We start from the raw sequence: 22261 nt of genomic DNA, 5'->3' as shown, positions 1-22261 counted from the left end.
AATGAATCTGGGGGCAAATGTGAAGAACCAATCAAAAAATCAATTAGAAGATTTGCCAAAAGCCAGGTACAGGATGATGGGGCCTGAACTCAATTAGTGGCTGGGCTTCTGCCATCCCTTAGGGCACCTTTGTGCAAAGTAGAAAAATGTGTGCCTTGACATGGATTGGCACCAACTTGGTCTTCTTAGTTGGTGCCTTTGTACAGTGTACAACCTGAACCACCACATTTGATGGCCTTGGGCAGTGAGAATGGAAAATAGAGCTGTGTGTTTGATTATACAGTACATGGTGGGAGGGGAGGAGGAGGAGGCTGAAACCTAAGAAATTACCTGGAGGACTGCTGCCTAGTTGTGATTCAGTGCTCCCTCGATACATCTTTTTTGCAGATAGAGGATAAGAAGACTATATATGAGCAAGAACTGCCTAAGCAACTAAACCACTTGGAACACTGACACTCTATTTCTGACCCAGAAACCTTTCTTTTCACTTAAGTTACTAAATTTTTTTTGATGAAAAAACACAAGCTTTTAAGAATAAGGGAAAAGGCTTCAACACAACTTTCATAAAAACATAAGGAGCTTTAAACTGCGAAGGGTGACTATTACTTAACTCCAAAATTACATTATGGCTAGTGATGTGAGAGGGAGAAAGAACGTTACCTTTGGGCCCAGGTCACCCTGTTGGCCCTTTGGTCCTCGGAGTCCTGGACCACCCTGGCAAACAGATGTTAAGTATTAGCACAAAGACAAATCTGAAAGCAATATATTTCATTCATTTTACTTAATAATATGGATTATGTAATTCTCATTTTGTATAAAGGCCAACACATTGTGTAATGGTGTACGTGCATCATGATCCTGAACGGGAAATCTACCCCCCAGATTCACCTTTTCCTGCTGATGATTACACAATCTGAGCAAATGTTCCATGCAAAATCCCTTTAAATTAAAAAAAAAAAAAAAGCTACAGGATCTTTTAATTGAGTGTGTAAGAGTACAGCTATTGATGACGCAAATAATAAAAATATACTGTTAATCTAAAATTATGCATGTCCTATACCAAGACTTTGAGATTAAATTATTTAATTAAATTGTAAAAAGCATATAAAACAGTAACAATTTAATTTTCTTTATACCATAAAAAGCTAATTACATTAGTGTTTCTGAAACTTCAGGTATTTGCATTTTCCCCTCAAAATTTTTGTCATATTAATGCACTGCCTGTACTATTATTTAATAGCATTTTCTTTATATACATACATACATATGTACATACATAATAAATATGTATATATGTATATATGTGGATATGCATTCTTTGTAAACATGCTTTGTATATGTGTATATACATATATGCAAATATACTCTGAATATTTTTTAATTGACTCATATTTCACTTAAATCTATTTTGAAAGCAAATATTATGTACTATAGTACATGGAAAAACATATATATACTTAAGTATATAAGTATTATATAATAGTAAGTATATAAGTATTCTTATATACTTACTAAGAATATAAGATAAACCTAAAAATATGCTATAAATAATGTTGGTAAATTTAGCTCGATTTTGCTCCTAGTGAAGTCTGTGAGCAATTGGTTTGCTCTTTGTTAAAAAGGGGCATGGGTAAGTATTAGAAGGGTCATATGGGCACCAGTCTGAGAATATTGCTTTCACTTGAGCAGAAGGATGAAAAGATCATTGAAAATGGAATAGCTTTCTCACTATGTGAGTCCAGTTGATTTCCTGCTATGTCCATGACTACTGAAAATGATTTTGTGTACCATCAGCAAAACACTTGCATCACTTGGGAAAAGACTGGATCAGGTGATAGCTAAGGCTTCTTCCAGTTCAGCAATTAAATTCACTCCCCCGCCCCCATCAATATTAGTAGGTTGCTTACCTTCCAGACTTTTAAAATACAATTAAAAAATTGTGTTTTATGTATGTGTATCTATAGAAAATATTACCTATTATTAGTGTTTTTGTGGTATTCTTTGATATATATAGATTGCATATGTGATATAACACTTTACATATATTTTTGAGTTAATATGTTTTTCCATAACATGACTAACTTATTCTAAATGAGTTGCACAGCTATCTGTACAATGGATAGTTTGTTTAACCATTCTTTCGTTATTGGAAATGGAGGAGTTTTGCCCACAATTTGCTGCTGTCTAAATGATACTACAATTAACATCCTTATACATGCCCTGAGTACAAACTTTAAGATTTAAGTACAAATGTTAATATTTAACATATCATCAAGTAGAATTTTCAATGAAATTTAATGGATAGGCAGATATATTGCCAAACTGTGCTCCAAAAAAACTGTGCCAATTTATTCATCTGCTAGGAGTTTGAGGGTCTCTGCTTCTCTAAACCTTATTAGCACTTGATATTGTTAAACTTTGCATTTTTATGAACCTGACTCGTAAAAACAATACCTTACTCCTATTTTAATTTTTATTTCCCTTAAAACTACTGTGATTGAGCATCTTTTCATAACATTTGTCCATTTACATTTTATTTCAATACAACTAACAATTTATATACTTCACCCAGTTTTCTATTGGGTTACAAGTCTTTTTCTCTTTAATGTACAGAATTCTTCATATATTTGGATGCTACATCTTTAACTGTTATAGATGATGCAAATGTTTTTCCCAACTGTGGCAGACACTGTTGGTTGACTATCAAAGAGTCTTCTCTGACTCCTTTCATTTTTCCAGCTATAAAGACAGAGATTTGCTTGCTCAGCCTCCTTTGAAACCAGGAATGGTCATGTTAACTGGTTTGCGCCAAGTTGATCAAGAAGTCACAAGCCTAAGGAAAGCATATTTGGAAACTGGAACAAGCTTGGGTCTTGATAAAGTTGCTGAGCAGCCATATTTGCTTGGGATCATCTACCTTTAGGTCTTTTGTTGAGCAAACAATAAATGTCCAAATGCCCCAATTATTTACACCACTGTGTTAGTCAAATTTTCTGTTTCTTGCAACAAGCCCAATGCATCCCAATTAACATACCCATTCTGGCACACCTCTTTAATTTTGTTTGCTCATCTTAAATGATTGTTTGTTTTGTTTTGTTTGCGGTATGCGGGCCTCTCCCTGTTGTGTGGCCATGGCTCACGGGCCCAGCCGCTCCGCGCGCATGTGGGATCCTCCCGGACCGGGGCACGAACCCGCGTGCCCTGCATCGGCAGGCGGACTCTCAACCACTGCGCCCCCAGGGAAGCCCCAAATGATTGGTTTTTAACTGAAGGTTTTGTCCAAATGTGGCAATTTGGCTCACGGATATCCATACACGATGTACCATGTCTATAAATCCAGGAACCTTTTTATACTTATTTTCCACCTTACCCCTAAACCTTATCATGGAGTAGATGACAAGAATTCAACAAATGTTTGTGGATATAAACTTCTATCCTTTTAATAAGAAAGGGTTAGTCGAGGCAAAAGAAATATGGTTCTTTCACCCATGGCTTCCTATGGCTTTTCTAGAGTTTTATTGGCACGTAATACCACTGTGTAAATTCTTGAGTGAGCAAATAATCACGACTATGTTAAATCATCAGACGGGGTTTACTGCATATTGTTTGGGATGCTATTTCTTCAATGGTTTATTATACTTTAAATATTTGAAAATGTCAGTAGCTTTTCTGTTTTACCTCTCTTTCTCTCCAAGTCAGAACTCAACCCTTCTCTTTCACTTCTCTGCTGCTTTTTTTCTCATTATGAAGTTTGACTCTTAGGTCATATGTAAATATTTTGTAACTTGTTCCAGCAGCACTGCAGACGAAAAAACTTGATAACCCTCCAGCTAAAAAAGCTTATTAATGCTACTTAAAATAAAATAAACATTATTCTAATTAAGAGAACTGAAACCTTAAATACCAGAAATGAAGAAGAAACAAAACACCAGAGCAACAGGCACGTACACTGAGGCTGCCTTGGGGGAGGAAGGGGAAGATGCTTGTGGGTTTGCTGGAAAATGTGTATTTTACAGCCCACACAAGGCAATGAAATGTGAACTGGGACCTATGAGAAGTGGAGGAAGCATAGAATATGAAACATCCTTTAAAGCTGAGGAACTTGAAAGGCTGCCCTCTGAATGAGCTAGAATAACAACAAAAAGTCTCAGTAGCAGGTGGAGGATCAAGATGTTTTTTCCACTTCAGCTATGGGAGGGGTAGTAAATGTCTCACTAAGAAATATTACCCAGGGGCTTCCCTGGTGGCGCAGTGGTTGAGAGTCCGCCTGCCGATGCAGAGGACGCGGGTTTGTGCCCTAGTCCGGGAAGATCCCACATGCCGCGGAGCATCCGGAGCCTGTGCTCCGCAACAGGAGAGGCCACAACGGTGAGAGGCCCACGTACCAAAAAAAAAAAAAAAAAAAAGAACAAGGACACAGTTTTACAGTCATCATAAGTGAAAGCTCTCACACCTGGCAACATCAGACAGTGCTGGTGAGAGGCAGGGCAACTAGACCTCTCATACAGAGTGTGTGGGAGAGGATATTGGACCACCACCTTGAAGAGTAATTTGGGGTTGTTTCGTGAAGTTGAACATGCACCTTCTTTTTTCTCCAACAAATCTAATTCTAAGTGTTATTGCAAGAGCACTTACTCAAGCTTGCAAAGAGACATACAAAGGACATTCACTGTAATGACACTGTAGTAGGAAAATACTCCACAGTAATGGGTCAATAAACTCGTTTATATAGTGGAATTCCTTACAGAAGGTACAACGAATAAACTAAACAATGTGATTAACCTTGATAAAGTTCAAAGACATACTTTGGGATGAAAAAAAGCAAGCCACACACAGTCGAAAATAAATCTTTGTTTTCAATTCCCAGATTAAACTAAAGACAACTCCTTACATCTGATCAATGGGTTATAATACACAAAATACGTTGATACATATTTTTCTGTGTATTCCTCACAATACCAGTTCAAGAGGTGGGTGTTGTTTATACATCAGGAAATGGAGGTTCACAGTGGCTCCATGTATTACCTAGTCTTATTTAAATTTCATGCTTTTACCATTAACTCCATATTTGCTTCTTTGGGATAAAGAGTCTTTTGTTAAAAAAAAAAGTATCAATATTCGGGTCTACGGCCAGAGCTTGAAAGAGTGTTCTATGTGCCAAAGATAAAGGAGAGACTGATGGGATATATTCCAGATACATTCAGCAGGTTCTCTTCCTTTTTGTTCAGTTCGGTAAGTGTGCTACACAAATGAAGACAAACTATGTTGGTGGGGCCGACCTGGAGCAAATGTCCATGCTGCACGCCAGCTGTCAGCGAGGGGTATCTACACATGCGTGCTGACCGCACCGGTTGCCAACAGCAAGCCACATGTAAGCACAGGTCTGCCTCAGAACATTCCTCCTGCAAGGTCTGGATTTCATGTGCTCCTGCATCTTCTCCCTGTTTTCTTTGTCTTTCTGCCTTGATATATTTGCCACTTCCTAACCAAAGACCAGCTATATCATACTTATCTTAAAGAAACGCTGATAACCCCAGGTTAGCAGGTTAGACGTAAGTATTTAGACTTATTACAAAAGATCTATCACAGTCAATTCAAAGACCCAGAGAGTGTAATTATATACATTTTATATTTTTTAAAAATATTTTCTTGGGCTTCCCTGGTGGCGCTGTGGTTAAGAGTCCGCCTGCCGATGCAGGGGACGTGGGTTCGTGCCCCGGTCTGGGAAGATCCCACATGCCGCGGAGCGGCTGGGCCCGTGAGCCATGGCCGCTGGGCCTGTGCGTCCGGAGCCTGTGCTCTGCAACGGGAGAGGCCACAACAGTGAGAGGCCCGCGTAACGCAAAAAAAAAAAAAAAAAAAAAATTTTCTTGCCTATTGGGTGTAAGATAGACTCAAGGATATATTGTACAATGCAGGGAATATAGCCAATATTTTATAATAACTGTAAATGGAAAGTAGTCTTTAAAATTGTATAAAAAAATTTTTAAAGACCTATTTGTAGAGATATATAGACAGTTACCAACCTATGCTAAGAATTTTTAAATGTATTCTTTGAGTGAAATATGATATAAATTAGCATGATTTTGCAAATTAACATCAACACCAACAATAAAAACCCTTCCTTTTATAGTATTTGACCAAATGAGAAAAGGTTATGTTTACTTTTTACATGTATGTTTACATGTATGAATCCATATATATATATAATGTTTATAAGAAAAAAATGTTTTCTTTCTCTCTCTCTTTCCCTCTCTCTCTCCTTTCCTCTCTTCCTCTCCCCTTTCCTTCCTTTTTCCTTCCTCTCCCCTTTCCCCGCCCCCCTTCTTTTCTGTATGAAGTTCCAGTCAGTAATGGAGAACTTCATGCTCACATGGGATACTTTTCCCAGTGATTTTGAAAAACCTCCCTTCACTATCAATGTTGATATAGAATGGGCAGAGGGGATGTATGCAAATCTTACAGCAACAAGCAGGGGGCCAATGTTGGAAACATTCACACTGAAAATAAGCCACAGGACTTCAAAGGGAAGATTCTGAATAGATAGCACTGTGAGACATAGTGTGGTGCAGCAGTTAAGAGCATCATCTATAGGAGTCACGGAGACCTGGATTTGAAGAGCAGCTCCTCCAAGCTGTGTTCTTTAGGCAAGTTACTTGACCTCTCTGTGCTTCAGTTTGCTTGTAGGATTAAGTGAGTAAGTATTTAGCACAGTGATGGGCACAGACATGCAACAAGTGATAGTTATAAATATTATTAAAGAACAATTTAAGTTCAAACTAGGCAATACTTACCGGTGGGCCTGCTGGTCCCAGAGCCCCTTTATTGATTTCAGAACAGGAGCAGGAATGTGGAAGCTCTGGGCAGGTCTCTTCATCCCTCTGAGGAGAAAAAGAAATAGCATAACTATTAACAAGATGGTCTATACAAATGGCTTTATGGACTCAAAGAAAACACTTTAAGACACTTCAAAAAAATTAGTAAGTGAGCATTAGTCTAGAAAGGCAGAGAATATTCTCTCCTGACCACAAAATCTTTTCTTGAAAGAAACAATGAATGGCTCTCTAGATCATCATTATTATCAAAGGATGTTGATAAAATGAGCTTGGGAATCCAGGTGAAGAAAGAAAGGCAGAAGTGGGTTCAAAAAAAAAAATTCTGGTTACTATTTAATTCAGTTGGAGGAGTAGTACTCTATGGACTAAAGGTCCTGAACACTTCCTTTGTGTTACATTTTTTTCCATTTCAAAGGATAAAAGAAAACTTGTTGGAATGGTCCATCAAAACAACTGCATCTACACTAAAACAAAGACACAAAAGAAAACAAAAACAGTGCTTAAACACATCATCCCTGTAACAATTTTAACTACTGCTCACCTTCTGTGACTGAAAGTAAGAAAACATCACAGCATCAATCTAAAGCTTTGGGATAGGAGGTCATTTCCTCTTGGAGAATTTTGCTGCCAGGTAACACTACAAGATAGATGATGAATACCAGGCTGAATGTATCTGAATGAGTTACTGGAGTGTAAACCAAGACAGAGCACTTGCTAAGGGCTACTGAATGATTTGTGAATGTCACATTTGGAGTAGCAGCTAAAAAGAAGTCTTCCCTGGGATAAGAAACTACAGAACTTTGAAGGGTTCATCTGTCCCTTTGGATAGAGAGAAAGTGAGCTTCATTTTCTAAGACCTTGGGGAAATGTAACGTTAGAGCTGAATAGAGCACAGATGATAATTAAATTATCAAGATGAAAATGATCTCAGTCTCTGAAATATTCACAACAGAAACCCAAAAATTTTGAGCAAAGAGCCTTTATATGCTTCTCGCTAAATATTGGACGATAGTTAAAAGTTTCAGCTCATTACAGGATAAAAACCCTGCTAACATATCTGGCCTGATATCTTGGGCAGCTTGAGTGAAATACAAACTTAAGTATCCTGAAAGATCCCCCCACATTAGGCTGACAGCAGACCTCCTATGACCACAGACTCGGGAATGGTTTCGCCATGGCTGTTGACTGTGTCTCCATCCATGTATTTCTACCATGGGATTTACACATCTTCAGTGATAGAAATAAAAGGAAAGTTTTGAGAAGGGCTGGGTCCTTCCTAGGAGATGTGGTGATCACATTTTCCATAAGATTCTGAGTGTTTCCCTTTACAGTTTCCAATCCATCTGCCCGTAAGCATAACATTACAGTGTCTCTGATGTAATTCCTCACCACAGTTTAATGGAAACTTATTTTGATGAAAAAAAAAGTTATTTCCTTCTTAAACATAGTCACCATGAATTTACTGCCTGCAACAGATGATGTGATCTGGTGTAAGGTCTTAAAAAAAGCAAATCTTTTAGACTTGATAAAGTCTTCCCCATGCCCATTCTCCCAGTTGAATTCTTAAGATATGATGCCTGTCCAACCATAACAGGGTCAACATTTCAGCTCACTGGTCCTAAAGATCCTTAGTTATGAACAATCTGTCTTTATATATACAGGTACCCCCTCCCTGTGAATTACACTTGGTATTAATAATGAGGAAAAGTTTATTTTTCTAGCAGCCTTGCATAGGTTATATAGATCATGACTATGATTCCCAAACTGTGTGGAAAGATGGCCTGGGGCAGTACAGCAAACTCACAGGGGCACTCCGAGTGTTTAAAAGAATTAAGAGAAACAGCAGTATTCCGCACCCATTGGACTTCGTATGAATGACTAGCTCAAGGGAGTTCACAGCTTCAACACTAGATTTTTGACGTCATATATTTGCAAATCTGGTTTTTCAGCAGTAGCTATGAAGGAAGGCAAGTACCATGGGGAAAATCAATGTGGAAAAAGAAGTGAGAATGGTGATGTCTGATCAGATTCCAAGACATGAGAAATAGTGCATTCTCCACAGGCACACACATCCCATTAGTAAGTAGTTGTGGTTACTTAAAAGTAAGTGTGGGCTTCCCTGGTGGTGCAGTGGTTGAGAGTCCGCCTGCCGATGCAGGGAACATGGGTTTGTGCCCCGGTCCAGGAAGATCCCACATGCCGCGGAGCGGCTGGGCCCGTGAGCCATGGCCACTGAGCCTGCGCGTCCGGAGCCTGTGCTCCGCAACGGGAGAGGCCACAGCAGTGAGAGGCCCGCGTACCGCAAAAAAAAAAAAAAAAAAAAAAAAAAGTTCATCATTTAAAATTTTCGATTTATGTTTATCATTTTTTCATACAGCTACTGAGTTGTTAGGATGTAAAGACTTATGAAGATGTTTGGACCTAATGACCTTATGTATGGAATTGTTAGGTATTTCTTTGGGCTCGGGGTGCCATGAAAAACATTATTGTGACACCAAAGGCTTCAGTGAACCTGAAATTTGGGAACATCCGGACTCTGTAGAAGGCACTCTGTGGAGCTGTGTCGCTCCCCACCACGTATGTCAGTGTGTCCTGCTGATTTCAGACACACCTCCTTCTTAATCTCTTTCTAATTTTCATCATCATCATCACAATGAATTATCTGTGACATGAGTTTTGTGAAACAGCATTTCATTTTCAGGGAAAATTAAATATAACTTTAGAAAACTTCGGTAAAGAACAGATCAAATAACGAAAGAAGAATTCTTACCAGGCCAGGAAGTTCACAGCATTTGTCTTTACTGGCCCATGATGTGGAACAAATAATATCAAACATCTGTAACTGGAACTTCAATTTAAAAAGAAAATTGTCATTCAATAAAAGATATATAGATACATTGTGTTTATAATTGTAATGATTTCATAGTATGTATTACATAATAGAACACCAATACATTTATAACATAATATTACAGTGAATAAATTAAAAAGTCATTCTAATAATATCAATCTTTGTTCCTCAAACATACAGTGATTTAAGATTTTTGTCAGTAGTTACTCCATCCACCATCTAAACCCCCTTATTTAGCACAATTCCTCCTTCCGTCTCTACCTAAAAAAGCTTAGTGCCTCTGTTGAAATCCTCCCTGTCCTGTCCATCACAGTTACTCCAAGTGCCTCTGTAATCCCACAATGCTCCATACATCTTTTATAGCATATGTCCCACCATACAGTACAATTATTTATATTTTCTTCTCCTCAGACTGGGAGGTCATCAAAGAACATAGAACCACTTATTCATCTTTGTGCCCCCTATCATAACATGTGGCATGTAGAGAATTCCCTGGTGGTCCAATGGTTAGGACTCCATGCTTCCACTGCAGGGGGCATGGGTTCTATCCCTGGTGTGGGAACTAAGATTCCACATGTCATGCCGTGTGGCCAAAAAAACAAAAACAAAAACAAAAACTTGTGAAAACATGTGGCATGTAGTAGGTATTCATGATGACGTCTTGTTGAATTAATTCTGACTTTCATCATTCATGCATATATTTGGTATATATATATACCATATACCACGATATATATATATATATATGGTATATATATATACCATACAGTATTTGCATATACTTTTTTTTAGTGCATAATGCAAGACAGATACCATGTAGACCTCCTTTAGGATATGAAAATGAACAAAACCAGAGTTCTGCCCTCAACGAATTTATAGGGAGTAAGAGACAGACACATAAATACTGTTTACAATGTGGTGTCATGACAGGCTCTCATACGGTATTGTGAGAATCTGTGCTAAGCGTATTTTTATTTAAGGCATCGATCACACCATAAATATTTAGACAGTCTTGTTCTACTCATTTATGTTGACAACAAGTTAATGTATATTTTGAAACATTTAGAAACATCATTATAATATCATTAAGGGCTCACACTAGCTTCATGATGTGACCATTTCTAATACTATATTTCTTCCTATATTATTTTCAAATATCGAATATCATCATGAGTTTGGTATTAATAGATACACACTACTATATATAAAATGAACAACAAGGATCTACTGTATAGCACAGGGAACTGTATTCAGTATCTTATAATAACCTATAATGGAAAAGAATCTGAAAAAGAATAGACATTCTCTATCTAGCTATCTAGCTATCTATAACTGAATCACTTTGCTGTATGCCTGAAACTAACACAACATTGTAAATCAACCATACTTCCATTTAAAAAAACAAAAAAGAAAAATGTATCATCAATTACAGAGCTAGGAGAAGGATGAAATTCTTTGCATTTTAAGTCTGTAACTTTCCTTCAGCAAGTGGTGTTTTCAGCAAAAGCTGGAAACTCTTGGCGCCGTATTTTCTCTCATCCCTGTCAAGGGTCCCCTGGATGAAGATGAGAATACTCAAGTAGTTGGTATGACTGAAATAGGTTACTAACAATGCTTCCAGCATCACAAAAGAGCCTGCCCTATCTCACAGTAAAGAAAATGAAGTCAGGCTTTCTCTTGTTATACCCAGGAAGAATTGTGCCTTGCTGCAAACATCCTTCCCTAAGTGAGTTTTGCAAGATTCATAAAATGACACAAATTTTGAAAGCAGATCCATAAATCAAGACATCCTGTTTTCTTTTTTCAATATAAAACTATTGTGTTATTTGAAGAAATATTGCATGATTCACTATTCTTTTTTTTTCTGTATTAAAAAAAAATTTTTTCCCAAAGGGCATGATATTTAAGTCTGCTCAGGGAAACCATACAACAAAATTATGACCATTAAAAAATCAGGTTTTTAAAATTAAAGCATTTTTAAAGAACACGGCTGCTGATTTTCATAAACAACAATAGCAACAAAGATATTTCAAGGAGCATAGAGATTAGGAGGCTATGGAGCTAGGCTGCCTGGGTGTAATCCACTCACAAGCTAAGTCACTTGAAACAAATTATTTAATGTGTTGAGGTCTCAATTTTCCTTACCTATAAAATTAGGATAATAATAGTAGCTATTCATTAGAGTAATAATAGTAGCCATAACAATAAAATGAACTCATAAAGGGAAATATTTAGAACAGTTCCCAGAATACAGTTATAAATAATAAATATTATTTCTTTTTTCTTTAATTATTTTTTTAATAAATATTATTTTAATGTAACATGTACAAAAGCCCTTTTATAATTGATCTTTAAGCTGTAGGAGTATATAATACAGAGGCCAAAATAGTAGAATGAAAATGAAAGTGATGCAGTATTGAGAGCAGAAATATAACAGTAGTTTGTATCCCCAATAATCAACGTTTTGGTTGAGAAAAGTCTTGGCAAATAACAATAGCAGCAAACACTTGTTGAAAAACTTACTATGTGCCAGGCATTACCCTAAGGACTTTGCTTATATCATTTAATCTTTCAATCACCACTATGAGGTGTGATAATAGTAATGTCAACCCCATTCTGTAAATTAGGACTTGGGACGAAAAAGTCAAAGTAATTTAAGCACATGTTGAAAGCTGAATTCTGGCTGGGATTTGAACAGCACACCTCATTTTCTTGGGGTTTATTCTGCAGTAGACAGATCATTAGTCTAATGTTTAAAATGTAGATACCCCAGCCTAACTTGACAATGCCATTTGTCTGGGGACATTTATTAAATGGGTCCCATTATGACAGCATTAGATAGATTCAGTCAATTCTGTAAGTCATTCATCCATTAAGAAATTTTCCATTTCTGAATAGAGCCCTCAGTGTGAACACATTTTAGTGAGTGGAAAGATTTATTTAAAGCCAAGTCTTTTTATTAGTCCCAGGATATACCAGGCTTTCTTGAAGTTTTTCGAATTCACTGCCCAATCACCTATAACAGTATAATGTCTCCATCCAAACCTTTGGCTAAAATTCCCCTACCCTATTGAGTCACTGAGATTCTTCTGAGTTCATTTTATTTATTCAAGAGGTCAAATACCTACTAAATGCTGAATGAGGCTGATACTATCATTTGAAGAATGCTTGTGGGCTGTCTTTTCTTTTTCAAGTTAGATGAAGTCAGCAGCCTTTTTTGTGTGAGTACAACAAATTTATTCATAATTGTTTTGCATTCGTAATAGTTTAGATTCCTCAGCCTTTATTTAGAGACTTCTTTTCCAAGGCACATTTCTGGGGATTGTTCTTTAAAAATCTGGCTTTTATTCCAGAAGCAATTACACACACATTTATACAAATTATGGGGAAACATTACAGAGATGACATGTCCAAAGATCTTATATTTGAGTGCCTCAAAGTGCAAGACAATATGGTTCAAAATAAATCATACTTTAAGTGACTAAGAGGCAGCCCCTTTTCACTTCTGCAACTTTTTCCCTTTGTAACTGACTGAACATTATGAAAAAAAATATCTGGCCAAATAAAAAAAGTACCCTCCCACTTTCACTTTTTATAATCTCTTTCAAGGGAATACTTAGACAATTACAAACACTTTTTCATTACTGGACATTTTTGTTTGGGTGTAGCACAAAAGGCAAGTCATTTGGGGTCAGATGTTAGCATGAAAATAAGATTAAAATATTTCTTGGCAGTTGAGTCACTGTGATCTGTGAATGGAAATTAAAATGTACCCCTGGCTCAACTTTCCACTCAGTACCAGTTTTCATCTGTTGATTTTTTTCCTAGTATAACATTTTCAAGCTTATAATTTGAAGTCAAGCTGTACCTGAACTTATACAAATATTTAGAGAGCTTTACATTGCCCGAGAACATAGAAGAAAGAGTCCTGAGGACCTAGGCCATGTCCTGCTTTTAAATTGGTGTGTAAATTTGATTGATTCCACCTCCAAACTAAGATTTATTAAGCCTTTATCACTTGTCACCTATTGAACAGGGTGTTTTTACTTGCTCGCCATCAGCTTACTGAATTTAAGGGAAACCATGATGGTACTATTCAATTAGGAGATGAAAAGGAACAGCTGTTGTAGTTGTTGGTAGTAACGAGAATGTTTAGGTGTAGACATGCTTGGGGGGAACATTTTGATCACGTTTATTTCAAGGCTGTAATTCAAATAATGGTGAGTTTTTGAACCTGCCCCTGAATAGACAAGTATGGTCACTGTTACAGACCAGATTCCCTCCTCTGCCTTAAGTTCTATCATAATCAGTCTGAACCAAGGGAAAAGAGCTCAGAATGGAAATTGGGTAACCACATGCAACTCAGATACAGGCTCATATCTCACTTTCCTCACTTTTGAAAGGGGATTCCTCCCTAACTTATTCAAGTCTCAGTTTCTGCATCTATAAAATGGGGATAATAATAAGTATCTCTTCCTAGGGTTATTGGAGGATTAAATGAGATAATATCAGAAATGTTCACACTGCCTAGTCCATAGCAGGCAATAAATGTTAGCCACTATCATCATTTTAAGGAGTAAAAGATACAATCCAGTGAAAACACAACCATGTCCTTGCAATTTAAAAACACTTGTTTCTAGAGGATCATTGACTAGTCTACTATTGATTCCTACATAAAAGTTTAACTCTAAATAAAATTACTAAAAACTCCATAACATAACTTGTATTTGTCTTTATTTACACATCAGAGGGCCAAATAAATGTCAGTTGTATAATTATATAAGAGTTAGATTTGAAAAGGTGGAAAAAAGACACTAACAAACATAATCAATGCCAGAAGCTCAAATTTTTTCTTGAATTATCTCTGATTGGCAGCATGATAATTTCATTAGGTACCAGAAAAGGTAGAAGAAACTTCTCAGGAAAAAGAAGATTGGAAAGGAGAAGCACAGTTGTTAAGTTTCTTCCCATGTGTGTTTTGAAGGCTAAATTAAACCTGCCTATTAGTTTAGTCCCACTAGGGACTTTTGCTGCATGTAAAATCTTGCATTGCTGAACGCAAGTTGTTTTTATTATGAATATGAGTAATTTCAATAAAGTAGTTACTATATCCCTAAATCCATTCATCTCTCCTCCACTCAACTTTGGTTTAAAAAATCTGTAGTCTTAAAGACTGGTAATTTAGAGTTCTTCCATCACTTGACAGTTTTTGAATCATTGCTGAATTTGCCAGGGAATGCTTACCTATAAACTACTCATCCCTCTTAGATGATAATTACCCCTCCTGGAATGACCCAAAACGTGTACATTACACATTCCCTTTTGCATATGTATATCAAGATTATATTAGCAATGTATGATTTCTAAATTGAGAATTGAAGACTGAAGCTTCTCTCTTGCCTTGCCCTGAAACAGTTAAGTAATAAGCCAAAAAACCAAGTGAGTTTTCAATCACATTCTTGAGATCTACTCTAATATCATCCATTTCAACATAATCAAATTCCTCAATAAGTGGGTAGACTAAAAATCTATTTAGTAATCCTTTGTAGACTTCTAGATTCTAGCAAAAGCTACAACTTTTTTCCTACTAGGCTTACAAAGAACTCTTTAATGATTGACTTCTATAAATTCCCCTTTGTCTCCTACTGGGTGGAAGTTACCACAGAGGGTGCTCTGTTTAATTGATTTTCTGTCATGGTCAAAAGTAAAGATTTATCACCAGTAGACCTGACACCTACAGTCATTTTTGCTTTCAGAAATAAATTCTTTAATATTTAATTCATCACACAACTGGAGTAAAATTACTATGTAGAGTGTCATTTGAAATACAATTAATTTGTAACTGTGATTATAAAACTGTAGTTGTAAAGTATGAATTATAATTAGGAGATGGTATGATATATATTAGTGGACTGTTGTCAATACCACACATGGAATACTATACATGCAAAACATTTTAAGAAAAGACATGATACAATTCAAATAGATGACTTCCTATTTGCTGGCTAGTTCTACAGATCTCTGAAAACATAAGACAATAAGAGTGAATAATAATTAACCTGATTATTCTGCTACACAGAAGAGAAGTGTAGATTTGAATATTTGGAATTGCTTACAAGAATAAAATTCCCTCCAGGCTAATTGGTTCTAATTATAGAATGACTCAAATTAGAGAAGTTGCTAATTAGCTGTGAATGTGTGGTGTGAAAACAAAAGCTTGTGTACACTGCTCTTTTTTGCGGGTAGTGACTGAAGGGAATGTGATTTCTTTGTCAATTCGAAGTCTCCTCGTCTAAAACTCCATGTTGTATGATGAAAAATATATCTTAGAATGATTTGTTATTTAAATAACTATTAACAATTAAAGGGTTAATTTTACATTAGCAATAGCAAGAATCTAGTTTTAAAATGCCCAAATGTAACTCAAATGAGAGACTTATGTCAATTTACTGTGTATAATAATAACATTTTATTTGGATTTGTATCTGCTTATATAAATGAGTTTCATTTACAGTTTTGATTCTCATTAACAAACCATTTATGCCACACTATTTTATTTGAATTTTAAAATATGAATATTTTACGATTTGAATTTTAAAATCCATTTAGAAAACAAACTAGTCTAATTTTCGGAGCATTCTCCTTATAATACAGAAGAAGCATATTGCCAGAGCTTTGAACGTTCATGTTTTAATTAATCTGAAGAGGCCATTATCTACTTGTTTATCCATTCATCAATACATCATTCATCCAGCCCTCCCTCCATCCATCCCTTTACCAAATTTTTCCCCTGGAAGATAGATAATTATATTTCAAGAGGATTTTTTTCTTTAACAATAACACAGATTCACTTATTTATCCACTTACTGGGGCAGAGTTTCCATTTGGTCCTCTTGATCTAACCATTCTCCCTAGGACTTCGACACCATCTAATGTGATATTAGACGATGCATTTACTGCCTTCTCACCCACTTGCTTGCAGTCAATAACCACTTTGGCCAAAGTCTTGCTGATAACAACATGCAGCTGATAAAAGTAAAGATGTTTTAGAAGGTAAGAAGCAGGAGAAAATATCAACCAAACTTACATAATTGCATGACCCCTCACCAAAAAGTATGGAAGAGAAAAGAAGGAATTCTGTCACTATGTGTTTTGCTTAAGGAAAAAGGTTCTACTTTTACCATTTCCATGCTTGTCCCACATTCAGGTACCATCTCTATGTTGTTGTGTTTTTTTAAACACTAAGGAAATCTCACAAGCTTTTCATTTCCCCTGTAATATTTCTTGGCTACCTTGTGACTGACTCTGCCTAACCAAGAAAAGAATCATGTCTAGAGGAAGTTGGTAAATAAATGACAATAATTCCAAAGAAATGCTAATGGGACTATTTTGAACCATGAAGTAATAAATCATCTGCATCTCACGTGTTTTTAAGATACCTGTACTTCTGGTTGCACAGTCCGATTAAACCAGAAAAAAAAAAAACCATTTTTATGCAACTTTTCTTAGGCAAAAAAGAGTCAGACTTTTGTTATGCAATTGTTCTTATACAGTTATGGTATTCAAAACCCCAGAAAGTAGCAAAGTTGTGTAGATTAGATAGATCTGACCACATTCTACATCAGGAGACAGAGGCAAGATGAAGACTGCTTTGCAACATCCCTTCCCTCCCTCTGACAGTACAAGAAGGGCACGGTTAAGAGGCAAAGCTTTTTGCAGTACCACTTAGTAAACTCTCTGCTCTCCGGCACTCTTGGTATTGCATTCCTTAACAGCCCAGAGATCAGCGGGCTTATTCACTAAACACAAAGGAAACGGTAAAGTTTGGAAGGAAGCATGTCTACTCCAGTGATCACCAAAACAAAGTGTTGCAGAGATGTGAAATGTGAATGAACAGAGTTCTGTCAGAAGTGCCAGGTTAAAATAAGAACAACTGAAGTCAGGTTTTACCAGCTTCCTCCGGGTAACTTATATAATGGCAGTGATGGGTGGTCTGTATGTGTGTGTGTATATATATATATGTCTCAGTGCAACCTGTCTACATATTTCAACATGATTTGGCTGCTGGTATTTATCTATATTGGTGGCCAGGTAGACCAGCAATCCTTCCTACATCATACATAATGTAGTGAACTAACAACTGTCTGCTAAATAATACAGTATCTTCTACTACATGGTTCCTCAAAGTAAGAACCTGGACCACTTCTGTGGTAAGGCACCAAAATTTGCCATCTCAAAATGTCTCTTTGGTATGTGGATTGTTTCAAGCTGAAAACAATCAAGGCCCAAAAGACTCAGGAAGAAACTTTGACCTTCCTTCTAACTGCCTAAAAGGATTTAGACAGAAGTGCTGTTCCCAGAACAGACCTATCACCAGAGACATCTGCAAAGAATACAGGCTAGGTATGGTGGGAGAAAATCTGTGTCCCATTGTCTCTGCAGGCCCAGCAAATATTTATTCACCAAACATTGGCTTTTTCCATCTCCATGTGAATTACCTTCCTTCCCTCTGAAGTCCCAAACTACCACCCCCAACATCCTCTTTTGTCTTTAGCTGAAGAAGGAGAAGCTTTCGGCTATTTTGGTGAGATACTCAGTTTTTCCTGGGTCTCTCCCATGTATACATGTTATTAAACTTTTGTTTGAGTTTTTCCCGTTAATCCGTCTCATGTCAATTTAATTCTTAGGCCAGCTAGAGGAACCTAGAAGGATAGAGGAAAATATCTTCCTTCCGACACTATCAATATCCCCTGCGGTACTGCATAAAAATGTACATTTTAGGGCTTCCCTGGTGGCGCAGTGGTTGAGAGTCCGCCTGCCGATGCAGGGGACACGGGTTTGTGCCCCGGTCCGGGAAGATCCCACATGCCGTGGAGCGGCTGGGCCCATGAGCCATGGCCGCTGAGCCTGCGCGTCCGGAGCCTGTGCTCCGCAACGGGAGAGGCCACAACAGTGAGAGGCCCGCGTATCGCAAAAAAAAAAAAAGAGTACATTTTAGAGTCCCATCCCAGAACTACCAAATCAGAATGTCAGGGCATTGTCTACAAGCCCCACAGGTAATTCTTACTTCAGGTGAAGTATGAGATCCAAAGCTCTACGGATTTTTTGTTTTACTATCTTCTGTTGCTTTGCCCACAGCAAATAGAATAAAGAATATATGTATACAAGGCATTACTCACCTTGTGAAAGCTTCCGTAGAAAATTTTCCTAATTTCAGGTCCTTCAAAAGTAACAGTTTGAAAATCCCCACTGTAGTCATGGTTGAAATATGTTAGGGTTTTCCCACCATCTAATCAAAGAAAGGAAAAGAAAAACATTTGAGAAAGTATTAAAAGGAGTAATTTTTTAAAAAGTCAACTCAAAATAATGTAACCTTTGTTTTCAGGCTGTGTTTAGGACAAAGTGACGAGTAGGTAGGGAAATGACCTATAGTCCTTGGGTTGCCCCAGGCTTTCAACTGGCCAGATTAACTAACTTAACCATGTAGTGTGATGATGAGGCAAGGACCCTGACATATATTGTTCCTCTGTAGTTCCTTGCCTATACTCCCATTCCCACTACCCTTTTGGGAGATGGTTGTCTGACGTTGGAAGTAGAGGCAGAGAAAAAGGAAAAATGAAGTTAGTCAAACTGTTGCCAGAGCTGCTCCAGATCTTTGTTCAAAACCCATCAACCGTCTAACCCACACCTTTGGCAGGAATGCCCGTGCTCAAAGCTGCCAACCCCCCATCTTTAGCAGGAGTGAACATAAATTTTTAAGTTAAAAGGTCCAGAGGTGGGCTTCCCTGGTGGCGCAGTGGTTGAGAGTCCGCCTGCCGATGCAGGGGACACGGGTTCATGCCCCGCTCTGGGAAGATCCCACATGCTGCGGAGCGGCTAGGCCCGTGATCCATGGCCGCTGAGCCTGCGCATCCGGAGCCTGTGCTCCGCAACGGGAGAGGCCACAACAGTGAGAGGCCCGCGTCCCGCAAAAAAAAAAAAAAGGTCCATAGGTAAGAAAGGAAGGTACAAAAAACACAAAAAAACAGATGGAACCAGCTGGGACCAAGATGATGATGAATCTGACCTCCAACAGACCTTGAGTCCCATTATACGGTGATTTACTACTTTAGCATGTTACCTACACCTACTTACTGGCAGCCATTAAGGACTAAAAAAGGATAAAAAGGAGGCAGCACCCAGCCTCTTGGAAAAAGCCCTGCCCCTTCCCTGGTAGACTAATGCATATGCTTCCCCAGCATCAGCCTCACTCCTCCTCCTCTCTTCGTCTTTACTCTTTAAAATTAAATCACCTCACATCAATCAGAATGGCTATCATCAAAAAATCTACAAACAATAAATGCTGGAGAGGGTGTGGAGAAAAGGGAACCCTCCTGCACTGTTGGTGGGAATGTAAATTGATACAGCCACTATGGAGAACAGTATGGAGGTTCCTTAAAAAACTAAAAATAGAACTACCATATGACCCAGCAATCCCACTACTGGGCATATACCCTAAGAAAACCATAATTCAAAGAGCCGTGTACCACAATGTTCATTGCATCACTATTTACAATAGCCAGGACACGGAAGCAACCTAAGTGGCCATCGACAGACAAATTGATAAAGAAGATGTGGCACATATATACAATGGAATATTAATCAGCCATAAAAAGAAACGAAATTGAGTTATTTGTAGTGAGGTGGATGGACCTAGAGTCTGTCATACAGAATGAAGTAAGTCAGAAAGAGAAAAACAAATACCGTATGCTAACACATATATATGGAATCTAAAAAAAAAGTGGTTCTGAAGAACCTAAGGGCAGGACAGGAATAAAGACGCAGACGTACAGAATGGACTTGAGGACACGGGGAGGGGGAAGGGTACGCTCAGACGAAGTGAGAGAGTGACATGAAAATATATACACTACCAAATGTAAAATAGATAGCTAGTGGGAAGCAGCCGCATAACACAGGGAGATCAGCTCAGTGCTTTGTGACACCTAGAGGGGTGGGATAGGGAGGGTGGGAGGGAGATGCAAGAGGGAGGGGATATGGGGATATATGTATACGTATAGCTGATTCACTTTGTTATACAGCAGAAACGAACACAACTTTGTAAAGCAATTATACTCCAATAAAGATGTCAAAAAAAAAATTAAATCTCTCTCTTCAGGTGGGTGAGAAGTTGATCTGTGAACTTAGTTTCCACTTCTCCTTTCTTTAGCCACTGAATAAAGCTTGTGCTGTGTCAATCTCAGCTTCGGTTTTGCTATTCACCTACTTAAACTGGAAAGGAAAAAGAACCCTCCCCCTCCAAGGCAGAGAGCATGGGCCAGGCTAGGCCCTGAGCAGGGTTCATACAACTTAATTCGGTAACAAAATCTTAAGAAATAAAAACCAGATTCTTTGCCTTATTTAACCACTGAAACAACCAGTTTTCCCAGGACATGTAACTTACACTGCCCCAAAATAGTGATATTTCAGCCTGTCTTTTATTATGAACAAACAAACAAGTAAAAAAAAAAAAACCTTCCTATTCTTGAGTATTTCATGTTACAAGGAATATTTTATTACAAAAAGAGAGGAACATTTTTCTCACTAATTCATTCCCCGGTTACAATTAAATTTTTCATTCTGCTTTCTATAGAAGCAAGTAAGTATTAATCATTTCAAGAGACTTCTTTGTTTTCGAGTCCTGGTTGGATATAGAGTTAGCAAGTTACACCTTTTTAATCTACAGCTTTCCCTTAGTTTCAAAATCAATACAAAATGCTTTCACAATGTTTAGTTGTTGATTTACTTCCATGTACTGAAATGTCCTTTAACAAATACTAGTTGGAAATAGCTTAAAATACTTTTCTTATCCAAATGTTCGAGTTAATACCTAACAATATGTTAGGGTTTCATTCCCGGATTGACTGGGATCCTAAACTAAAAATATATTTAGAAAACTCAGGGACATTAACCAAAAACTTGATAATTCTCTTAAGTGATAATCATTTGTGACATCCAAGAGTAAAGGTTAAGAACTTTCCTTTATTGTTTCCTCCTCAACTTTCCAATCTCCAAACAATGGAATTTCTCATTCACAACTATTCTCTTTTCTTTCTGGACTAACTCTCTAGATGATCTCACATATGCAACTTTCAATTTTATATCTCCACCCCAGAATTCTTCCCAGAATATGCCGCTGCCAATCTGACATTCTTTTCTAGAATATGAAAGAGGCATTGCAACATTGTGACTTAAAAGAAATATATATTTGTTATTCAGATGACCAAAATGTATTTCTCATATATACTTGGTCTTTGTCTAGGGTTCCTGCCTCACAGCCCCTAAAACCGTTGGAATTTCCTGTGGTCAGAACAAAAAAATGTGCCTTTTGTTATGTTAATACAGTGGCTTTTGGAAAGCCCTTAGGTAACCTAAGGATAAGGGCTGGTTGCCTGGAGAACCAGTCATGTGACGAGAGGGTTAGAACTTTCAGTCCCCCTACCCCCTCCAACTTCTATGGAGGGGAGAGGGGGTGGAGACTGAGTTCAATTGCCAATGGCCAGTGTGTTTATCAATCATTCCTATGTAATGAAGCATC

The 22261-nt window shown here is 37.6% G+C and overlaps 1 protein-coding gene across 4 annotated transcripts in view; it reads right to left on the bottom strand.

Annotated features, from left to right (window-relative positions):
* COL14A1 (collagen type XIV alpha 1 chain) overlaps positions 1 to 22261 on the bottom strand; it is a 243885-nt gene that overhangs the window by 56965 nt on the left and 164659 nt on the right. For all 4 annotated transcript variants that reach the window (XM_060128280.1, XM_060128282.1, XM_060128279.1 and 1 more), the window contains exons 33-37: positions 18867 to 18976; positions 16555 to 16713; positions 9607 to 9684; positions 6795 to 6881; positions 661 to 714 (exon numbers count right to left, since the gene is read on the bottom strand). In XM_060128280.1, coding sequence (XP_059984263.1) covers positions 661 to 714; positions 6795 to 6881; positions 9607 to 9684; positions 16555 to 16713; positions 18867 to 18976 — 488 coding nt within the window. The remainder of the gene's footprint in view (positions 1 to 660; positions 715 to 6794; positions 6882 to 9606; positions 9685 to 16554; positions 16714 to 18866; positions 18977 to 22261) is intronic.

This window comes from Lagenorhynchus albirostris, chromosome 17 (assembly GCF_949774975.1).
Source record: "Lagenorhynchus albirostris chromosome 17, mLagAlb1.1, whole genome shotgun sequence".
NCBI classification, from domain to species: domain Eukaryota; kingdom Metazoa; phylum Chordata; class Mammalia; order Artiodactyla; family Delphinidae; genus Lagenorhynchus; species Lagenorhynchus albirostris.
Note: the sequence above shows the minus strand (reverse complement) of the source record. Positions and strands in the feature narration are given on the sequence as shown.